The sequence below is a fragment of the Pelmatolapia mariae genome, linkage group LG3_W (assembly GCF_036321145.2).
Source record: "Pelmatolapia mariae isolate MD_Pm_ZW linkage group LG3_W, Pm_UMD_F_2, whole genome shotgun sequence".
Taxonomy (NCBI): Eukaryota; Metazoa; Chordata; class Actinopteri; order Cichliformes; family Cichlidae; genus Pelmatolapia; species Pelmatolapia mariae.
In genome coordinates, this window is record NC_086229.1 from 81,606,539 (window position 1) to 81,625,696 (window position 19,158).

The window sequence follows — 19,158 nt, forward strand, 5'->3', positions numbered from 1 at the left end:
TAGTGGTCAGAAGAAAGCAAAAAAGGTATACTGGGGACAAACCGAACTAATCCTGCTATACCTGGTGCATGGGGAAGAATGAACAATATGCATTTTGTGACAGTTTTGTTTGGTGGTGTGCCGTGTGATTTTTCTAATGTGAAATATGTGCCGTGGCTCCTGTAACTCTATAAACTGTATTTATTATAACCTTATTTAGTATAGTTCCAACAAGCACCCCCCCCCCCCCCACACACACACACACACACTCAATGTGCAATATCACTGGTCACACTGCACCTCTCAATGCACCTGCTAGTTAGAAGGCATGCAGGTGTATGTATATAGATGTAAGCGTGTATGTGGAAATATGTATGTGTGTGCGTGTATGTTTGCAGGTGTATGTATAACTTGTACATATCTTTCTTGTGTAAATGTAAATTTGTCTGTTATTGTGTAAATACTTACGCTATTGTGGACTTCACACACATGGAGAAATGCCAAACTACCTTTCATTGTTCCTGTAACAGTGACAATAAAAAGCTATTCTATTCTATTCTATTCTATTCTAAAGGTTGGGAAACACTGCCTTAGACTACCATGACCTGGATGACTGAGAACCTACACAGACCTAAAGGCACTGAGTTACTGCCATGCCTGATTAACTGGTGTGAGTCTAAACAATTTAAATTATTAACACGATGCCAACTTGGAGTCACAAGCAGGCTCTAGTTTGCCATTTAAGATGAAATTTAAGAAAGGGAAAACTGCCAGAAAATATACTTTTTGGAAAAAAGCTGAAAAAACACAAAATCACTTAAGTCGAGTCTGGTAATCACTCAAAAATGGGTAAATAGGTTTTAGGCTAATGAACAGTTGAATCTATGTATAAATGTTTTTGTAGACAAATGTACGCCCTCTCTAAATGTAAAACCAAAAGCTCTTGCCAAAGGAGTCTCATTTGAACGACTTAAATGCCCTCAGTACACATTAGCACATTAGCACACTTGTAGTATGCCAAGGTGCCACTCATCACTCATTCTCCTTAATCCAAACAGCTGTCACAAGGTTCCTTGAAACTTTCCCTGTCATCTCAGTGAGTGACTGGAAGGTTAAACTGACAGCACTGGGCCTGGAAAATGCTCACAGACGGACACACTTCCATTACAGTCTCCATCGATTATGGTGTCGACGCTAATGCAGCAGCTAAGTGGAGGCTACCAGGTGGGGCGCATAGCAAAACGCTCCTGTTTAGTGCAGCAGGATAAGGAAGGGGAGGAGCAGGTATCTGACAGATGATTGATGGCCTGTCGATCGCTTCAGAGGCATGCTCAGATTTATGACAGGGCCCAGCCTGTGGCACATGGCCACCAAAGCCATGTGCTCATTGATCATTTTATTATCTACACCCCCCCCAATGGATGGGGCACAGCTGTGGAGGGAGTCAATGAGGGCACTGCAGGAAGGATCCTGATGCCTTCTGCCAATGCTCCGCTGTGTTTGTGTGGCGATGGGCCACTGTGTCTCATCTCGTAGACGTGCTGTCAACTGCGAACGCGCACATGAGTAATAACTGAAGTGCTCGTCGACAGCAGACTATTTCAGCCAAATCAAGTGAATACTTTCGTACTGTTTGAAAGGCACATTTGCAACAATGATTTTAAGAACTTTAAAGATGTTAGCTCTACAATTCTTAGCTGAACAACTAGCATTCCTACAACCCGGCCCAACTTTTTGCCTTTGAAGATGATTTGTAATACATTACCCATCCAACTGTTTTGTTCAGTAATTACCCTAGGGAGTGTGGCGCACAACTGTGTTTCGTGAGCAACGAGTGAGAGATTAAGTATGGTGAGAATGAGCAGACCGAGGGAGTAAAGGAGCGAAGAGAGGTGGTATGAAGCAAAAGGCTGTTAGATCGTCCAGCTGTCGGCACTGGAGCTGCAAAGCAGGCTGCTGTGGTGACACTTCCTGCTGCCACGCTGCCCGCAGGGAGGGAACATCTGCCAATGGATGAGACGTTAATCTCGGTGGTGTTGAGGCTCGCACCGCCACAGTACGCTCAGTCTCACACACACCGAGGAAAGGAGGGCCAGAGCTACATAGGAGCACAGACCCTTTCCACCTCTAAAAGTGTAATCTTGTTTGGTTCTTGTGCCCACTTATGATGTTTGTGATAGCGCACAGCTGCAGGCTACCAACCTGTCTTTCCCATTTGGCCTGGAAAAGAATACTGCTCGAGCACATGAAGGGAGTAAACTCCGCCCACACACACGTCCACATATTCAGGTGAACTAAAGTCTTTACGTACAATGATGCATAATAATTCAGAAATATAGATATTGAGTGCTGCAAAAAGTATTGTAGGTGGACTACACAATTTTCCATATATAAAAAAGTAAACATTAACATAATCTATAGCAGTAAGTCATATAATAAGAGGCCGAGGACATGCAGAGGGCAGGGTGAATTTATCAGGTTGCAAGAAAAGGTGAGAGGTCACAGGATGAAGGTCCATCATCAAACCAAATTTCTTCTTTGAGCATTATTAGTTATGTAATTAATGACATATAAGGAAAAAGAGAGATCATTATTATTATTCTGAGAGTTTATTATTCAACATTTCAGTTCATTCACATGTTCTCTATAATGAAAATCTTTGCCCTCAATATCCCAAGTACAATCTTCATGAGTACCGTGTTATTGTAAAACCAACCAAGCTCATTTTGACCCCAATATAAAATAATTGAAACACAAAACTAGCAACCCCAGAGATCTAATCTCTCCAGCAGGTCCTGGGTCTGCCTCGAGGCCTCCGTTACAAGCCTGTAACACCTCACCTAGGAGGTTTCCAGGAGGCATCCTGGTCAGATGGCCAAACCATCTCAACTGGCTCCTTTTGATGCAGAGGAGTAGCGGCTCTGCTCTGAGTCACTCCTGAATGACCGAGCTCCTGTAAGGCCAAGCCCAGATGCCCTCCAGAGGAAACTTGTTTCCGCTGCTGGAATCCACGATCTCATTCATTCGGTCACTACTCAGAGCCCACGGCCACAGGTGACGGTAGGAATGAAGCTTCATTGGTAAATTGACAGCTTCACTGTCACGGTTAGCTCACTCTTCACCAAAACAGGCCAGTACAACGTCAGCATCACTGCCAAGACGGCACCAGTCTGTCTGCCAATCTCCCACACCACTCTCCCCTCACTCATGAACAAAGCACAAGACAAACTCCATCACTTGGGGCAGCAACTCATTCCTGACCCAGAGGGGCCACTCTACTCTTTTCCAGCTAAGAACCACGGCCCTGAACTTAGAGTTGCTAATTCTCATCCCACCTGCTTCACTCTTGGCTGCAAACAGCCTCAGTGCAGGCTGCTGGAGATCACGGTTCGATGAAGCCAAAAGAAGCACATCATCTGTAAAAGCAGAGACAAGATACCCAAACTCTTCACCCTCCACCTAGAGTTTCTTGGCTGCGCCTAGATATTCTGTCCATAAATATTATGAACAGAATCAGTGGCAGAGGTCAGCTCTCTCAGATACAGTAGATCCAGCTGCATCTCAAATGTGACATGATATTTACTAAATGTTACCTTTACAAACAAAGGCAAGAGAATTTTAAGCAGGTTTAAAGATAAAAGACATTTTAAGACAGTTTGACCTTATTTGACTTTGAAAAAGAGGTCATTGGTCCAAAGTGGTGTGATATTTCCTCATTCCCTGTATGCCTGTATATTGTCAATGCAAACAATGGCAGTAAGAAACAGTTTTTTATAGCTCTATCAAGCATTATTGTCACTGTGACCTTCAAATTAATCTTTTGACCTTGAAGGAACGATCAGAGGTCACAGGTGACGTGACTTTTGAATCTTTATACATCACTTTCTATAGGTTGAAAATACACAGCACACTTATAAGATTCATAGTTTCTCATTTTTAAGGCTTTTTGTTAATTTTCAACCAATAAATCGTTAAGTTGATCTTGAAGACGTCGGTGGATGTCAGGCAAATTTGAATGGGTTGTTAAAACGACCCCACTCTACACCCCTGCAAAGTTTTATCAGAATTCATTCAAAACTTTTTGAGCTATCATGTTTTCAGGCAGAATAATGACACACAAACACCGAAAACATAACCTCCATGGCGGGGTAATTTTGTGGGGAACAAACTGACTGACAAAAGTGATAAAATATTGGAACAATTTAAAAAAAAAACCCTCAGATATTACAAAAAGAAAAAAATATAGGCCCCAGTTGGTAAGATGAGGGTTAAATACAATTACACCTTTTACAAAGAGGCGATGGAACAAAATTAAATCAAGTACAAGCAAGAACAGGATGGAAATAAAACCACTGAAAATGTATAAAGCACCAAAGCTGGATACCTTAGTGAGGTCACAGATTCTCAGAAGGTCGCTCTGGGCTTCGCCTTCATACACCCGCCTTCGTTCCCTGGCAACATCGATATCCTCTTCCTCCGCAGGCAGCCACTTCCCTGAAATAAGTCTAGTGGAGAGAGTCAAACACAGTTGGCATAATACCCTTCATTAAAATTAACATGAACTCGCATGACAAATTATCTTGGTCAAAGTTTAAGCTCAATGAAACAATCTCTGCAATTTTCATAAATAGATGAAGCCACAGGCATTAGTTTCTATGGCAACCTCGCTTTTAGAGTACAAAACACTACAAAAAAAAGAGTGGAAAAAAGAAAAGGAAGACATAATTGGTTTGAATTTGCTAAAACACATTTGCAGTGCAACAGATGTTTCATATAAAGTCAATATAGAGCGTATTACTAATCCTAACAGCTGCGAACAGGAGAGAATTTGTTTATCTGACAAAACACAAAGAAGAGTTGTTTTTCTTTTTGTTTTTTTGCTTTAAAGTTTCTTACAGTCACCTTGGTTTGCAGAAGAATTTATACTGGATGAGGATTGTAACGGCAAACATGACAATTCCCTGGATGGACATGGCACAAAGGTTCTTTCCCACCATTTCCCAGCTCAGCGGGTTCTTGAAACGGTCCTCCCCTGATAAGGAAATTAGCAAACGCACACAGGAGAAAAGCAGGTAATTACACAGATTATTTCCACGTGTCACGTCACAGTAACTTCCAACCCTTAACAGCAAGCCCCGAGGATGAGTTAGCGGACACGCTGTCAAAACAAAAGGGAAATAAGCAGATGTGTTTTCGTTCACGGACAGCCAAATGTGTCAGACGCTGGTGTTGCTGAGATGCATTTGTTGGTGAAAGGCGGCAGTTTAAAAAGCCACTTAGCCTTTGCATAATAATAAAAAAATAAATGCTGTCACCTATGTCATGGGAAGAAATTGCTGACATCCTGTACTTTTCATGTTGAAGCCATATTTTTATTTTTTGGCTAATGAACATGCAAGTAAAGTAAACCGTTGACAGCCCACCACTCTAACCATTATCATATCTGCTCTCTTTCCCTTTTCCTCTCTCTCACGGCTTCTACAGCCCTTAAGGCCAAGGGTGGGGTGGGGGTGGGGGGTGCAAAGGAGACAAGAAAAACGAAAAGAGCTTTCAGTCTCATTCTCGGGTAAATAGCCCCTTTCCACACTAGCCTTTTTAAGTTGTGATTGCTTTTCTCTTCCTTCTCTCCAACCGCCGCCGCAAATCATTCCTCAAACCGCTATTTCCTGCTCCATCTCTCCACAGATAAGACCCCTTTTTCCTCTTGCATGTGCCTCTTTGCTTCTTGATGACCTCCTCAATACCGGCTCCACCTCCACAAGCACCATTGCACTGTTTTTTTCCCTATCCTGTCTAAATTTAACTCATGCAGAGTGTGCAGCTGTAGTGGACACTAGGGAGCTGCGTTTCTGGTCAAATATTGGAGAACTAACGTTTAGAACAAAACAGCATCGTATCAGTGGAGAAACGGGTGGAATACGAGATAAAGCGCCATATAAATGCCCCTTTGTTGGCTATTATTATTATATTTTTGGATGGCATGTACATTTCTTGCAATATTTTATGGTATTCCAATAATTTAAAGGCTCCAGTCATTTGCCAGTGTAACAGAGAACACAGCAGTGTTAAAGCGAGCGAATGGTGGTGGGCGACTGTGATGCAAAAACGGGTTATGCAAATGTTTCATTGCAAAGATCCACAGAACATTTATTCTGGCTGTTTTCAGAGCAGCACGCGGTGCAGTTGTGTTTGTTGTTGTTTACTAAAAGACAACGGCGAGGTTTGCAAGTAAAATGGAAGAAATCTGCGGTGCAAGTTGCTCTAAATATTTTAAGAGGCACAAAGTATAGGAGAGCGGGATGGAAATTTATACAAGCGGTCCGCTGTGATAAATTAGGTGCTGCAGCTGACTGCTGAGTGAGAGGAAACCGAGTCTGGTAAAATCGGTGGCACTTTGAGGCACTGGGGTGAGATAACCATGTTTTAAAGGGTTTTATAAATATACCAGCGCTCTCTTTTTTTCTTCTTCTTTTTTTGCTAATCCGCTTTACACGCTGAGCTAGCTTTCTCTGCCCATGCATTACCTGTACATGTCACTAACTTGTGTTTTTATTCTGTGTTTTGGTCTTTTCCCCCCTTCCTGTGCTCCCTCTCCTTCACCTTTCTGCAGATACGGTCTTCGTGTTTCTGATCTGCAGTTATTGGCCCTACCAACCTGCCCACTGTTTATTGCCTGTTATTTCTCCAACACTCATCTTTCCTCACTCTGCTCTCCTCTCACCCCAACATGTGGAGGCAAGACAGCTGCCCCGACCTGAGTCTGGTTCAGATTTTATCCCGTTAAAAAGGAATGTCTGCCAAGCGTTTCCCAAAGAGGAGACCGATGCTTTTTCTCTCTCTCGCTGAAATGCTGTAAAGTATTGAGCTTACTATGCAAAGTACCCTTAGATGACATCCATTTAGAGCCAAATGAATCTAACTGGATGTAATCTAAGGGTACTTTGCACTAACTTTGACAAAATTTCTGTCATTTTGCCTCCGTACGCCATCACAGTGGATTTTAAATCAAATAAGATGTGATTGAAGCGCCGGCTTTCAGCTTTAATTTGGTGGGTTTTACAAAAAATTGATGTTAACTGTCATTTTTAGACATAATCCCCCATTTTCAGAGGCTCAAAATTAATTGTACAAGCTAGCATCATTTCAAATATAAAGATGTTTTTTAATATTTCAATGAAAATTCTTTACAGACTGCCTGAAGTCTCAAACTCATGCTGTGTGTCCTCCCTTGAGAAGCTCTGATAAGGCCTTTACTGCAGCCGCCTTTGCTGCATTCACGTTTACCTTCAGTAACTAAAACAGTATGCTCTGTTGGGTTGGGATCCAATGAATGATTTTTCTACTTAAGAACATCCCATTTGTTCTGTGTGAAACTCTTGGGTTGGTTTTGGTCCATTTGCACTGAGAAGCAGTTTTGCAGCATTTGGCTGAATCTGAGCAGAGAGTATAGCCCTGTGCACTTCAGCCCATGTGTTGCCTCCACGTTTAACAGATGATACAGTATGCTATGGCTCGTGAGCTGCTCTTTCCTCTCTATATTGTTTTCTCTTCCCATTATCCTCATTCGCATTCATTTTGTTTTTATTTGTCCAAAGGATTTTTTCCCCAATTAATTAACCAATCTAGTGTAACCAGTGATTTGCACCTTGTTGTAAACCCTCTGTATTTACATTAATGAAGACATCTCTTGATTGTAGCCTTTGACGATGGCATACCTACCTCGTTGAGAGTGGTCTCAACTTAGCTGGATCTTGTGAAGGGAATTTTCTTAACTGTGGAAAGATCATCCACTTTCTTCTGTGGTCTTTCAGGCCTTGTGGTGTTTTTGCTGGATTTTTGGGGGGCTGTCAGCCTAATGATGGCCTCCCTTATTTACATCTATGTCTCTTTGGACCTCATATTAGAATTCTAGGGAAAAGGCCTCACAAGACAATGAAATTTAAGCCGCTAAAAATCAGGGACTGCATATATTATGATTCCCGAACTGTTAATGCAGTACCTTTGCCAAACCCCTTGAATTAAACCTGAACGTCTGGGCTTCAATCACATCTTCACTGACCACTGTGATGTCACTGTCCAAAAACGCACAAACCCATTTCACATCTTAAAATCTAACACTAATGTGTGAAACAGTTTAGTCCTTTCTGTGTTCCATACTATAATATCATCCTCTCACCAAAGTTGCTGAAGAGTGTGGCCATTGCCTGGTTCTTGGCCATGTCAATCAGCCCTCTGCCCAGACAGAAGTGTGGGAATATCAGCAGCACCTGCTTCACTATGTTGTTGATGCGGGTGATATTCTGTTGAGAAAAATGCACACAGACACACAGGATACACATTAGTGGCACGAGGAAGTTTTGGATATTTAAACCCTGACTGGGAATTGCACAGTTACAAGCTCAATATGTTGACAATTCTAGGCCTGAATCAGCAGAGCCAGAGCGAGAGCTTTGGAAGATAGCGTGAAGCTCCCCGATGCAAGTGCAGATAATTAACAAACATCCTGCGCTGTGCTTGCACGCTGAGCGCGGGTGTATTGCGGTGCACCAAATAGCATGCCGAGGGAACTCATTGCATCAAGGTTCATCTACCTTCTCGATGCTGGAATTTAGGAGACGTCAGGAAACGTACTGTGCGATCTGTGGGGAGGAGCACGTACAGTAGAGCTCAGTATGTGCAAACACAAACAGATGAGTGGATGCTCAGGGAAGCAGATGCTCATCCTTAAAATCATAACTAAAGGTAGAGGAAACACCGAGACACCAAAGAGTCACAGGTGGGAGGAAGAAAAGCACAGGTCTGTCTTCTTTTGGTTCTTCTGATAAAGCACACAACCACAACAACAAAAAGACAGAAACACAAACCCAAAGCATATTGTTTCAGTGTTTCACAAGTCTTATCTTGACAGCGTATTTCCACACAACAACTTTTCTTTCCTTTCTAAAATTGTACAGTTCCTTTCTCTCCACATTTGACCTGCCTGTGGTTAGAACAGTGACAGCTTAATAAAGCACAAAAGCAACAATTAATTCAATTAAGACACAGCAGACCAGGCTGTAATGAACGGGCACAAGCGAGGAAGGAAGTACAGGAGAGGGGGTAAAACTGGAGAAGGGAGAGCAAAAGGGCAACATATTACTGTGTTTTTGTGGCTTCACAATCGAGTTCATGCATTATGCATTGTGGTCTATTGCTGCATAGTCTTCAAAGCTCTTGCATACATGGATAGAGACTACAAATTCATCATTTCTGTTTTTTGGGCGAGCCTGCGAGATTAGGTGGGGCGGCGGCAGAGGTGCGATTTGTTAAAGCTGTGTGCAAGATTTCCAAATGATGGCCATTATTGTCACAGAATTTATTCATGCATGCGTGTAACAGCTCTGTGAAATTAGTTTCAGTGACTAAGCTTTCAATTGGCAGTTACAATGCGAGTGTGAGGCCTTATGAGTCTGCCAGCCTTAATAAAAAGCCAGATTTAAAGATATTTCAGTCTGCACTTTTACTGGATGTCAGCTTATTGTGTAAATGCGAGAAAAACATGACACTTTTTAAATAAGACAACATACTCTGTCAGATATTAGCAGGTGGGAAGTGAGACCGAGATCGAGGGGGAAAGGCAGACAAAGAAAAAAATAAAATAAAAAATAAAACTGTTGACAAGACATTTTTTCTCCCAAGGAGGTGTGCTTGTTTTCTAGCTTAGGGAATGGAAACAGTGAGGGCACATTTAGCCTGTGCACATTAAGAATACATATGGTGCTGCTGCTGTATATCTGCCTTGCTTTAGTAACTTACAGGCGTCCTCAAGCTAGCTCCTTCCTGCCTTCATACTAAGCTAACCACATGCTGCTTCCATATTCAGCAGACAGATGTATTACTGATCTTATCTAGCTTTTGCACTCTTGCTTTCACTGCTTCTCCTTATCCCTGTGATCATTGGAGTCAGGAACAAATCTGATCACAAAGGGGACAAAGATACTAGTGTACAGTAGCTCCAAATATAGCTAAAGATCTGCAGCAATGCTAAAGAGAAAGTACACTCTGTATCAGTTCTAAGGTTTGATGTATCAGGGCTTAAAATCATGCAAATGCAACCTCGGATGAGCTACAAAACATGACATATTACACAGCCATTCTTCATTTAACAAAAACTCCACCCTCACTGCTTCTATATGAGTTTAGAGGTTTGGCTCTCCAATTACTGCTTAATGCAGACTGAGGGGGAATAAACTTTTGAAGCACGGTGGTGGAGGGGTGATGATTTGGGCTTGTTTTACAGCCACAGGACTGCAAAACAAATGTCTTCCAAATGTGAGACCCTCGGTCTGCAAAAGCTTGGCTGAAACTGGATCATTTAACAGGACAAAGATTCCAAGCGAATCTACAACAGAATGGCTGAAAAAGAGTGAAAATGTGTCGCAAAGGATATCTACAACCTCAGAACTGACATAGGTGTACTTTTCTTTTTCCCATGATTATATGGGGATACTTTGTATGAAAGGTCCTTGTCATTGATAAAATAAAATGGAATAATAATAAAATGCTCTAAGATTTTTACTGTATAATAATTCTCGTAACAGGAAATGTTCCGATACGTGTTTGAGGTCATCTCAATGAGACGAACAACAATCCAACTTACAAACTTACACACTACAATAAGTGTTCGCTGGCCTAGTTCTCTCGGGCAGATCCAAGACCGTGATGAAAAGGTCTCATTGATCACGATGTCGACGCAAACCTTTAGACGGCTTTAGATGTTCAGCAGCAATTCATCATTTCTTTTATCTACATCTATACATTTGCTTGAGGACAGGAGGGTAAGAAGAGCTGCAATAACAATGCATATTCAACAAAAATTGGTGCATCTTGTTACTGGTAACACCAACGTTTTTTTTTTGAACACTTGAACCCTGCTTACTAAAGGAGAAAAATGGTTAAATGGTATCATTTAAAGCACTAATTTATATTTGTGTATTAGTATTTTCTCTGTAGCCAATTACTTGATTGCCTTTACTGACAGTATATGGAGGAAAGATATACTTTACTGCAACAATTTGCTGTAGCAGAAAACAAGTTTACCCTCAAAGTTGACACTAACGTTCTTTTCTTGGCGTTTGCAAACATATTTTTATCCCCCAGGATGTTCACAATGTATGTAACCAGTCAAATGCAAGCATCGGGGGATTTGCTAAAGGCACCTCTATTCTTTACATTCAACACTAAGCCTAAACAGAGATAAGAAAGTCAAATAAATAAACAACAGCTATGACCTTGGCTGAGAGCAGCCCATCCGTCTGGCAGAGGAATGCAAAAAGCAGCGAGACCTAATTTGAGATCGATACATGAAATAACATATCTTCTCCTGACTGGGTGTTCATCAAGGAGATCTAAGAGGTTCTTTGTCGAAGATGATAAAACGCTGGACAATTTCCCCCCTTGTGTTTGCGCTATGTGCCCATAAATCATTTTCAAATGGTTTTTAAAGGTGGTATTGTCTGCGCTGTGCTTATCTGACCCATATCCCTACATGTGCTTATTCCCACAGCGTGGCTTCATTCATAATGCTGCGAATCACAATGAAAGGAGACAAACAGAGGATGTATGGCTCAAACAGCTGGGGAAGATATTTTTCAAGAGATGGTATTCATGTGGTTTTGAGATACTGTAGAGTTCTGTTGTGAGCAATCGACTACATTAAACCTTTGCCTGTTTTAAACACAGCGTCGATAAATTCTTCTGGACTTAAAACAATGTACTCCAATTACACTACATGAGGTAAGCGGTACCTGGCCACGCCGCCACACCTATACATTTATCCTGGAAAATCTATGTGTGCCTGCGGTTATCTCTTAGAGGCACGTGGTGGAAGTATTGACTCAGACAGCGCTTCAAGCGTACAAGGCAGGCTGGGATTGATGCAATCCACAGGGAGTTGGACAGTCCTGAGGGGAAGAAAATCTCCCATTGGTCTCAAGACAAAACTAGGGCACCAAGTCTATAACACTGCAGCGCTGCTTTCCCACTCTGCTACTCTTATTTTTTTCCCTTCTTCCTATTTTCTCCCCTGGAAAAATGGTGCTATGCCCAAAAGGGATCTAGATTCACCCAGTGCTTGAAAACAGAAAACAGACTGAAAGCCGGAAGCTTTACTTTTGAGCGACACTGTTTAACTAACGCCGCCGCCGCCGAGGAGCCTGAAAGTGATGAGGCGCAGCTTTGAAATCGCAGAAGCTGCGAGAGGAGAAGGCTGGATAGAGCTGTCATGTGCAGGATCTGCCGTTTCTGGTGAACTGGAGCACGTCGGGGCACTGTCATATCTGCGCTAGCTAGTTTGTGAAGAGTCTGTTCCGGGGAGATATCAGCTCTGAACTGGGGGAGACATGGAAACCTGGAGAGCTGTAACATGTGAGTTGATTGATGTTGACCCATCAGACTCTTATCAGCGGCGAAATCGGGTCAGATTAGCAGAATTATCTCAGACCTCGGTCCCCATCGAGTCTCAGAGAAACACGCTGCTCCTAATGCCTCAATCGAGAGAAGTGGGCAGTAAATCCGTCCCTTTACACCGGCCCGTGGGCAAAGCGCTGTCCATTAAATTATCGGGAATGGCGCCCTTTATGAGTAATACACTCCGCTAACGTCCCATCAATAAATAAAGAGAATGCAGACACAACAAAATGGCCACAGTGACTTTCTTGGAGGAGAGACGCGCTCATGAAAAATACAAATTGATAATGAATGTCGGTGATAATGAAATCACGATGCAAATGAGGCCGCCTCGTTAGGAGACAGGAAACATCCCATGCCATCACGTAGCGTGCGCCAGAAGAAACATCAAGTCACAGGCAGGCGTGTCGGAGGGGGCAGACCGCGCAGAGGCAAGAGTCTTTGAGACGACATTACGCTGCGTCTGAAGCGGCAGATCGGGGATGTGGGAGACATTCTGATGAAGCATCAGATGCAAACGCAGCTCGTCACCGCACCGTGCTCTTGTGTCTGTTGACAAGGGATGACTGATCAGCACGAGGCTAAAAATACGTGGTGAGGTGGGAAAAAACCAAATGAGAGAGCGGGCGATGCATGGGAATCGTGCAAATAACAATTAAGGCTGCAAATGTGTTTAGACGTATTCAGATCAGAGAACAAACGAGAAAGATGTCAGAAAAGTAGAGAAATTGTTTAAAAAACTTGAGGTTGTGCTGTCTGAGTCCTGGCTGTTTACACAAATTTTCTTTTTTACGTAATTTATTTAAATTCTAATAAAACAGTACAATGACTGACAGTCTGTCTCTCTCCAAACCGAGCTCTGCATTTCTTATTTAGCTCGTTTTTGGTGTCTTTGTCTTTTGATTCCACTGAGACTGGAGCAGCTTGCAGTTAAAATGAACACTTGCTGAAAGATGGATGAGCAAAGTTCTCTGAAGACCCAATTCTCAGCAAACGATTTAACATTAAAAAGAATAGGCAAAATAATTCCTTTGAAAAATCCTTGAGAGGATAAAGGAAATATATTAAAAGTTATACCAGGTGGGCACACACCCCACCCACGCGCGTGGAAGCCTTTGCTTTGGAAAAAAAATGGAAAAACACTGAGCGTTTATCTATGATTCAAGTCAATTAGCCATCCGCAGCTATAGCTTCTGCATAAATATCATTTTTATGCAGCCGCGGGAGCCTGAAAGTCTGCGCCTGCTGTTTCACAGGAAGTGTGTCGCCTGTCGCGTTAAAAATGTGCATGCATGCATGTGTGTCTCCTACTTTTCCGTCCGCACAGACTCTGTATGCGTGTGTGAGCGTGTGAGCGTGTGGTGAGGATGACACTTACATCATCATCGAAGAGCTCCATGATAAAGGTGGCCACGCTGCTGTTAATACCAATGAAGAGGTTGATGCAGGTCAGCGCCACGTAAGCTGTGCTGGGCACGCTGAAGATGAAGGAGAACGGGTACATCATGGGCGTGATAGCCCAGCTTAAAAAAAAAACATAAACCAAAGTAAAACAGTGTTACAAAATATAAAATATAGAAGTTAAAATAACAAAGGTGATCTCCAGTGCGAACCATGCTCATTAAACTCTCCACGAGGGCAATTTGTATAATGGCAAATATCATGCTAGCAGCTACTGAATCCTTGCTATTTTCGATTCATGAATGCGGATTACCAGGTCAGCTGTGCCATTTGATGGCCTCCTCTGATCATTTGCATTTTCAGTAAGTGACCCATGAAAGCACTGCAAACTGAATGCTGCCCACGCTCGGCAGTCAGCGGTTCAAGCTCGGTATCACAAGCAGATCAAGTGAGGCACTGGTGTTGTGGTGCCACGGTGCCAACCCCTGTGATATAACCAGACCTTTGAATGTAATTTGAAAGTAACACGTTTTGATCTCATTACATTTACTCAAGTGCTGGAGTTTCAGTTTGACCTACTTCAGAGGCGTGTGTGTAACTTTCTGATTCAGTTCTTTTTAGATTAGGAATCTTTGGAAACAGACTGCAGCCTTACTATGAGAAGCACACAGACCTGTTTGTACGAGGTAAGCTATGCAGCATGTCTCCTTTACTATATGCTATAGCTGTATCTGATATCCCTGCGGTGGTGTTCTTCCTGGATCATCAAAACGAATGTTGGTCCAGTTGCAACATTGCAAGTGACCAATCATCATCAATGTTACGATGTCATAGGTTTGCAGGGTGGAAAAAATCCGACTGATGTGGTTAGGGTCAGGGTCAGGGTTGGGGATTAGGACGTGATCATAGTTAGGTTTAGGGTTTGGTGTGTGTCACTTCCAATGACTAGCATTACTAACATATTTGTGTGCACTGGTGCATCTTTCAATGGACGTAGTATAAGCATTACACAAGGTACAATCTATTCCGAAAAATGTATAAAATAAGTTATAATAAACGCACTGGATCACAGAATTGGAGATATGAATTAAAGATTAGTGGCATAAACGTCAGTTCTTCGATTACTCTGGCTTTGTGGGACTTTTTGACACTGTCACAGATAACTATTTACCCCTTGGACACCTAAAAGGAGAAACCCTTGTCCCCTTTTTCTGAACTGAATGGTTTCTGTCATACTTCAGGCCGGCTTTCAGGACAAAATGACTGGTTATGCAACAAAAGGGTAGTCTTTACCGGTACAGCTTACTACCTGCTAGAACCTGTTCAAATGGTCATCATACCACATATTTTCTGACATTTTGTGAGGTGTCAAAACTGTTCATAAAGGGTACGGGGGAGAGAAAGTTGCCAAATGTCATCTTTATTTGGGAAAGTCTTAATAGTTCAAATGAGCAAAGTGCCTGAGGAAGCGTAAGTAGCGTGGAAGTGAGCTAATGCTTCTTAGCTGGTGATTCTGTGGTAGTGCCAACTAATGTTATAAAATCAATGTAATTTCAGAGAGAGATCACTTTAAAGTTCTCCTACAGCGTGGAAAGGACTGTGCAGGTTCAACAATGAATAATAACACAAACTTTGAAGGTAAACTTGTTAAAGTTGCACGTGTGAGTTGAACAGGCCTGTTGCTTCCTGTATTTTTACCTCACAGAAAACAGGAGCTGCTGGTTTACTGATTGTAATTTTTGCGTGACTGATTTTTATCCCTTTAACAAAAAAGTCACACGGTAACACAAACTAACTAATGAATCGAAGCAGCAGCAGTGGACAAACAAACTTTGAACTACTGGAAAATTTTTTGCTCACTGACTGTGGTGGAGTAAAACAGCTTCACGTCCTCATCAGAAAGTTGGCTGACATCAGGTAAACAATGAAAGTGGTCTAAATGGATGCACCTTTTTTAGGTAGTTAAATGGATTTTTGATGACTCCATCCACAGCTGAACATGGCTTTAATTTCTGTGGTTGATCTCTAAAATGTAATATAGTGACAAGTTTCAGCTGGAAACAGCTTATTTAACCTTAAATGATTGACGAAGTGAGTAGCTTCTTATTTCTTAAACAACCACGTAAAAAGACACATCCTGTGGTCGTGGAAAAGATGTTCTCTGTTTCAGAAGGGTCAGATTTAATGGTCTGTATCAAGCAAGCAACACAATTCAGGAGTTTACTGAAACTATTAAAGCTGGGTTAAACTATTCAACACAGTACAAAAGGCTGAAGGGACTCAAAGAAGAAATGTGAAAATCATGACTGATCATGATCAGAGGTCAAATTAATAGTTGAACTCACAGCTAAGTAAAAGCATTTATACACACACAATGTAAAGAGAACTCAGGGATCAGGACTAAGCAGCTGTCTGGCCTTAAGAAAACCACTTATCAGTTAGGGTACTTGGGGAAAAAAAACAATTCAGTTCACCAGGGATGTTTAAAGGTTGGACTCTGGAGCGATGGAGAACAGTCATGTGGTCTGATGAGTCCAGATTTGCCCTGTTCCAGAGTGCTGGGCACATCAGGTTAAGAAGAGAGGCGGGTGAAGTGATGCATCCATCGCGCCTCGTGCTTACAGTAAAAGCCTGATCTCAGGTTGCTTCAGTTGGTCAAGGTTCAGCAACATTATCTCCTCAAAAACGCGGTCAGCTAACTACCTGAATTTACTGATCGACCAGAGTTTCTCCATTAATGAATTTCTTCTTCTTTCCGACGGCATGGACATGTTCCAAGATGACAATGCCAGGATTTATCGGGCTCAAATTGTGAAAGATGGGTTCAGTGAAAGTAAAACATCCTTTTTCACAGATGGATCGACCACCACAGTGGAGACCTCACCTTAACCCCGCTGAGATCTTAATCCCTTTACTTTGTCACGGCAAACCTCTAACATGCCGTCATCAGAGCTAAAGGTAGGACAACACAATATTACAGTGCGTACCAAGAACTTTCATTTCAGCCAATACCTGCACTAGTATGACAGCTTTCTATTGTGGATACCTGAAGTGTTCAGAAGTCAATCAATGAATATTAAAAGACAGCCCGTTCCAGAAGTCCGGGCACGCCATAATTCCCTGAGCTACTCTGAAATATGTCATTTACATAACAAATAAATACATGAGAAATTTGATATGGTGGCGCACTAATCCATTTAACATTTTGAATTGTAATATTTATTAAACACGTCATGTAAAGAGATTGTAGATTTCAGTAAGTGCGCAACGAAAAAATGTATAATAAAGTAAACGGTACAAACATGATGTGGAGTAAACTACTTTAAATGATTTCATGAATGAATATTGGAAGGATATATTCTTAATTTACTCACCCATAAAAAATAAGCAAGAGAATCAAAGCCGGCAGGTTAGGAGGGGAAACATAGGCTTTTTGTTGGAAGGCGAGGAAGATCACAATCACGATGAAGCAGGGGATGATGTAGTTACACTGTAAACACAAACACACATGCCAAAATAAAGCACAGGCCAGTGCAGGCTTAAAAAGTCACTCTTTAGGGTGGTTACGACTCCATTAAAGCGTTATGACTTCTTTTTTTTTCACACCAACTGAAAAACCGTGTAATTATAAAATGTGTAGATGACTTTTTAATTAGTACTCGAATGTATCCGGCTTTAGTTTTCTAATTAATCCAGTGAATAACAGAGCCATCTGATTCTCATGTGTTTGAAGCAAGCGGTCGCTCAGTGACACGCTGAATTGGATGCATGCACAATGGCTCTATAAAATTTTGATCTAAGACTAATATTTATCCAACGATTATTTAAATCCATTCAACTTCATATCAAACCAGACAGGACGCTTTTTACTAGCCGACTTTTTTTTTTCCCTACAGAAGTAAACAAACATAACTGATGATGCTATTATTATATAATCACCCTTTGGATTAATATCCCCCCTGGCGAATAAATGGAATACTGCAGATAATAGACATACAATGTATCAGGTTACAATGATACATGTTTATTACAGAAAAAGTTTAGACTGAAATATTAAAGAGCTTTCAGACTAGATTCACTGTAATATCCTTATTGTTGATAGAGCGTGCATGGTAATGCGGGGAGCTTCGGGCTAGAATCATTAGACAGGCTCCTTAGGTGCATTTGTCTTCCACCCAGACAGCATTTATCCACCATAATGATGAGTGTCCTGATGCAATTTCTTTACCAAAGGTACCTGATGAAATGTTTACTTCCATTATGCCTCGGGGAAACTGCCGGTAAGCCTGTTGAGCATAACCAGCAGGGGCAGCTGCTGTCGATAATTACGCCTCAGCCAATAACTGTGTCTCAGGTGAAGCTTTTCCCAGTAGCCAGCAGTGTCAAAGCTACATTGTCAATTACAGTGGATGGATATTTTTACATTTAGCCTTAGGTGGGCAAAAAAAGGCCCAAAGTAGTATATTACAAGGGTAGTATAAAATAAAGCAGGTGAAAACTGCTGGGGTGAATCACATTATAGTATATATTACACAGTATTTACCTGGCTTTAATGGGTCGGGTAACAGAGCCGAAGCTTAAGAAAGACAGAATATTTGAGGCGCAGACACAGCTGTCAGATAAAGCTGGTACTTACCATGTCCCAGGCAAAATTGGCCAACCAGTAGACAGCTGGGTTTACTCCACTGACAAATTGCAGATGCTTGGCTTTGTTCACCCTCTCTTGGATTAGGAAGAGGACAAAGCTGGCAGGGATGAAGGACATGGCAAAGATAACGCAGATGGACACCACAACGTCAGTGGAGGTTGTGGCCCTGTGATTGAAGAGGACACAGCATAGAAAAAGTTGACTGGCGAGCTATTAGGGGTCTACCAGGGCAAAAAGAAACTTTGACATAGCAGTGGATATTAAACTTTGTCCATGGGGCTCAATAAAAAGTTTGATTTTGAGGTGATGTAGACTACATTGGCTTTGAAAATATATGGATCTCACAAAGAAAATCATTAGAATTTACATTCAGTCTAGTATCACAGGCTGTATATAAAAGATGGACACAGCTACCGTGACCCTTTAGTTTTAAACTCTTTTAGTTTCATGTTCAAACCTTTGAGCTAAGGATTGTGACTGTCACCATCTCGGTGTTTTCAAAGAGACTTGATGATCTGACTGAGAAACTGAGGGACATGAAATAGGACTGTGTCGGCCTCCGCCTGCGCCCCCGCCACAGGTCCGGAGGCTGACCGTGTGTAAAGCGACAGCGGCGCAGGTGGAGCAGGTCCGGAGACTGACCTCCTGAGATTATAGACAAGCAATTAGGACCATAAACTTAT

At 42.0% G+C, this 19,158-nt stretch overlaps 1 protein-coding gene across 1 annotated transcript in view; it reads right to left on the reverse strand.

Moving 5' to 3' along the window:
- The window catches only part of LOC134619291 (phospholipid-transporting ATPase ABCA1-like), a 172,160-nt gene that overhangs the window by 34,354 nt on the left and 118,648 nt on the right, over positions 1-19,158 (reverse strand). The window contains exons 36-41 of the mRNA XM_063465060.1: positions 18,464-18,641; positions 17,202-17,317; positions 13,805-13,949; positions 8,156-8,279; positions 4,882-5,011; positions 4,364-4,484 (exon numbers count right to left, since the gene is read on the reverse strand). Of these exons, the coding sequence (XP_063321130.1) occupies positions 4,364-4,484; positions 4,882-5,011; positions 8,156-8,279; positions 13,805-13,949; positions 17,202-17,317; positions 18,464-18,641 (814 nt within the window). The remainder of the gene's footprint in view (positions 1-4,363; positions 4,485-4,881; positions 5,012-8,155; positions 8,280-13,804; positions 13,950-17,201; positions 17,318-18,463; positions 18,642-19,158) is intronic.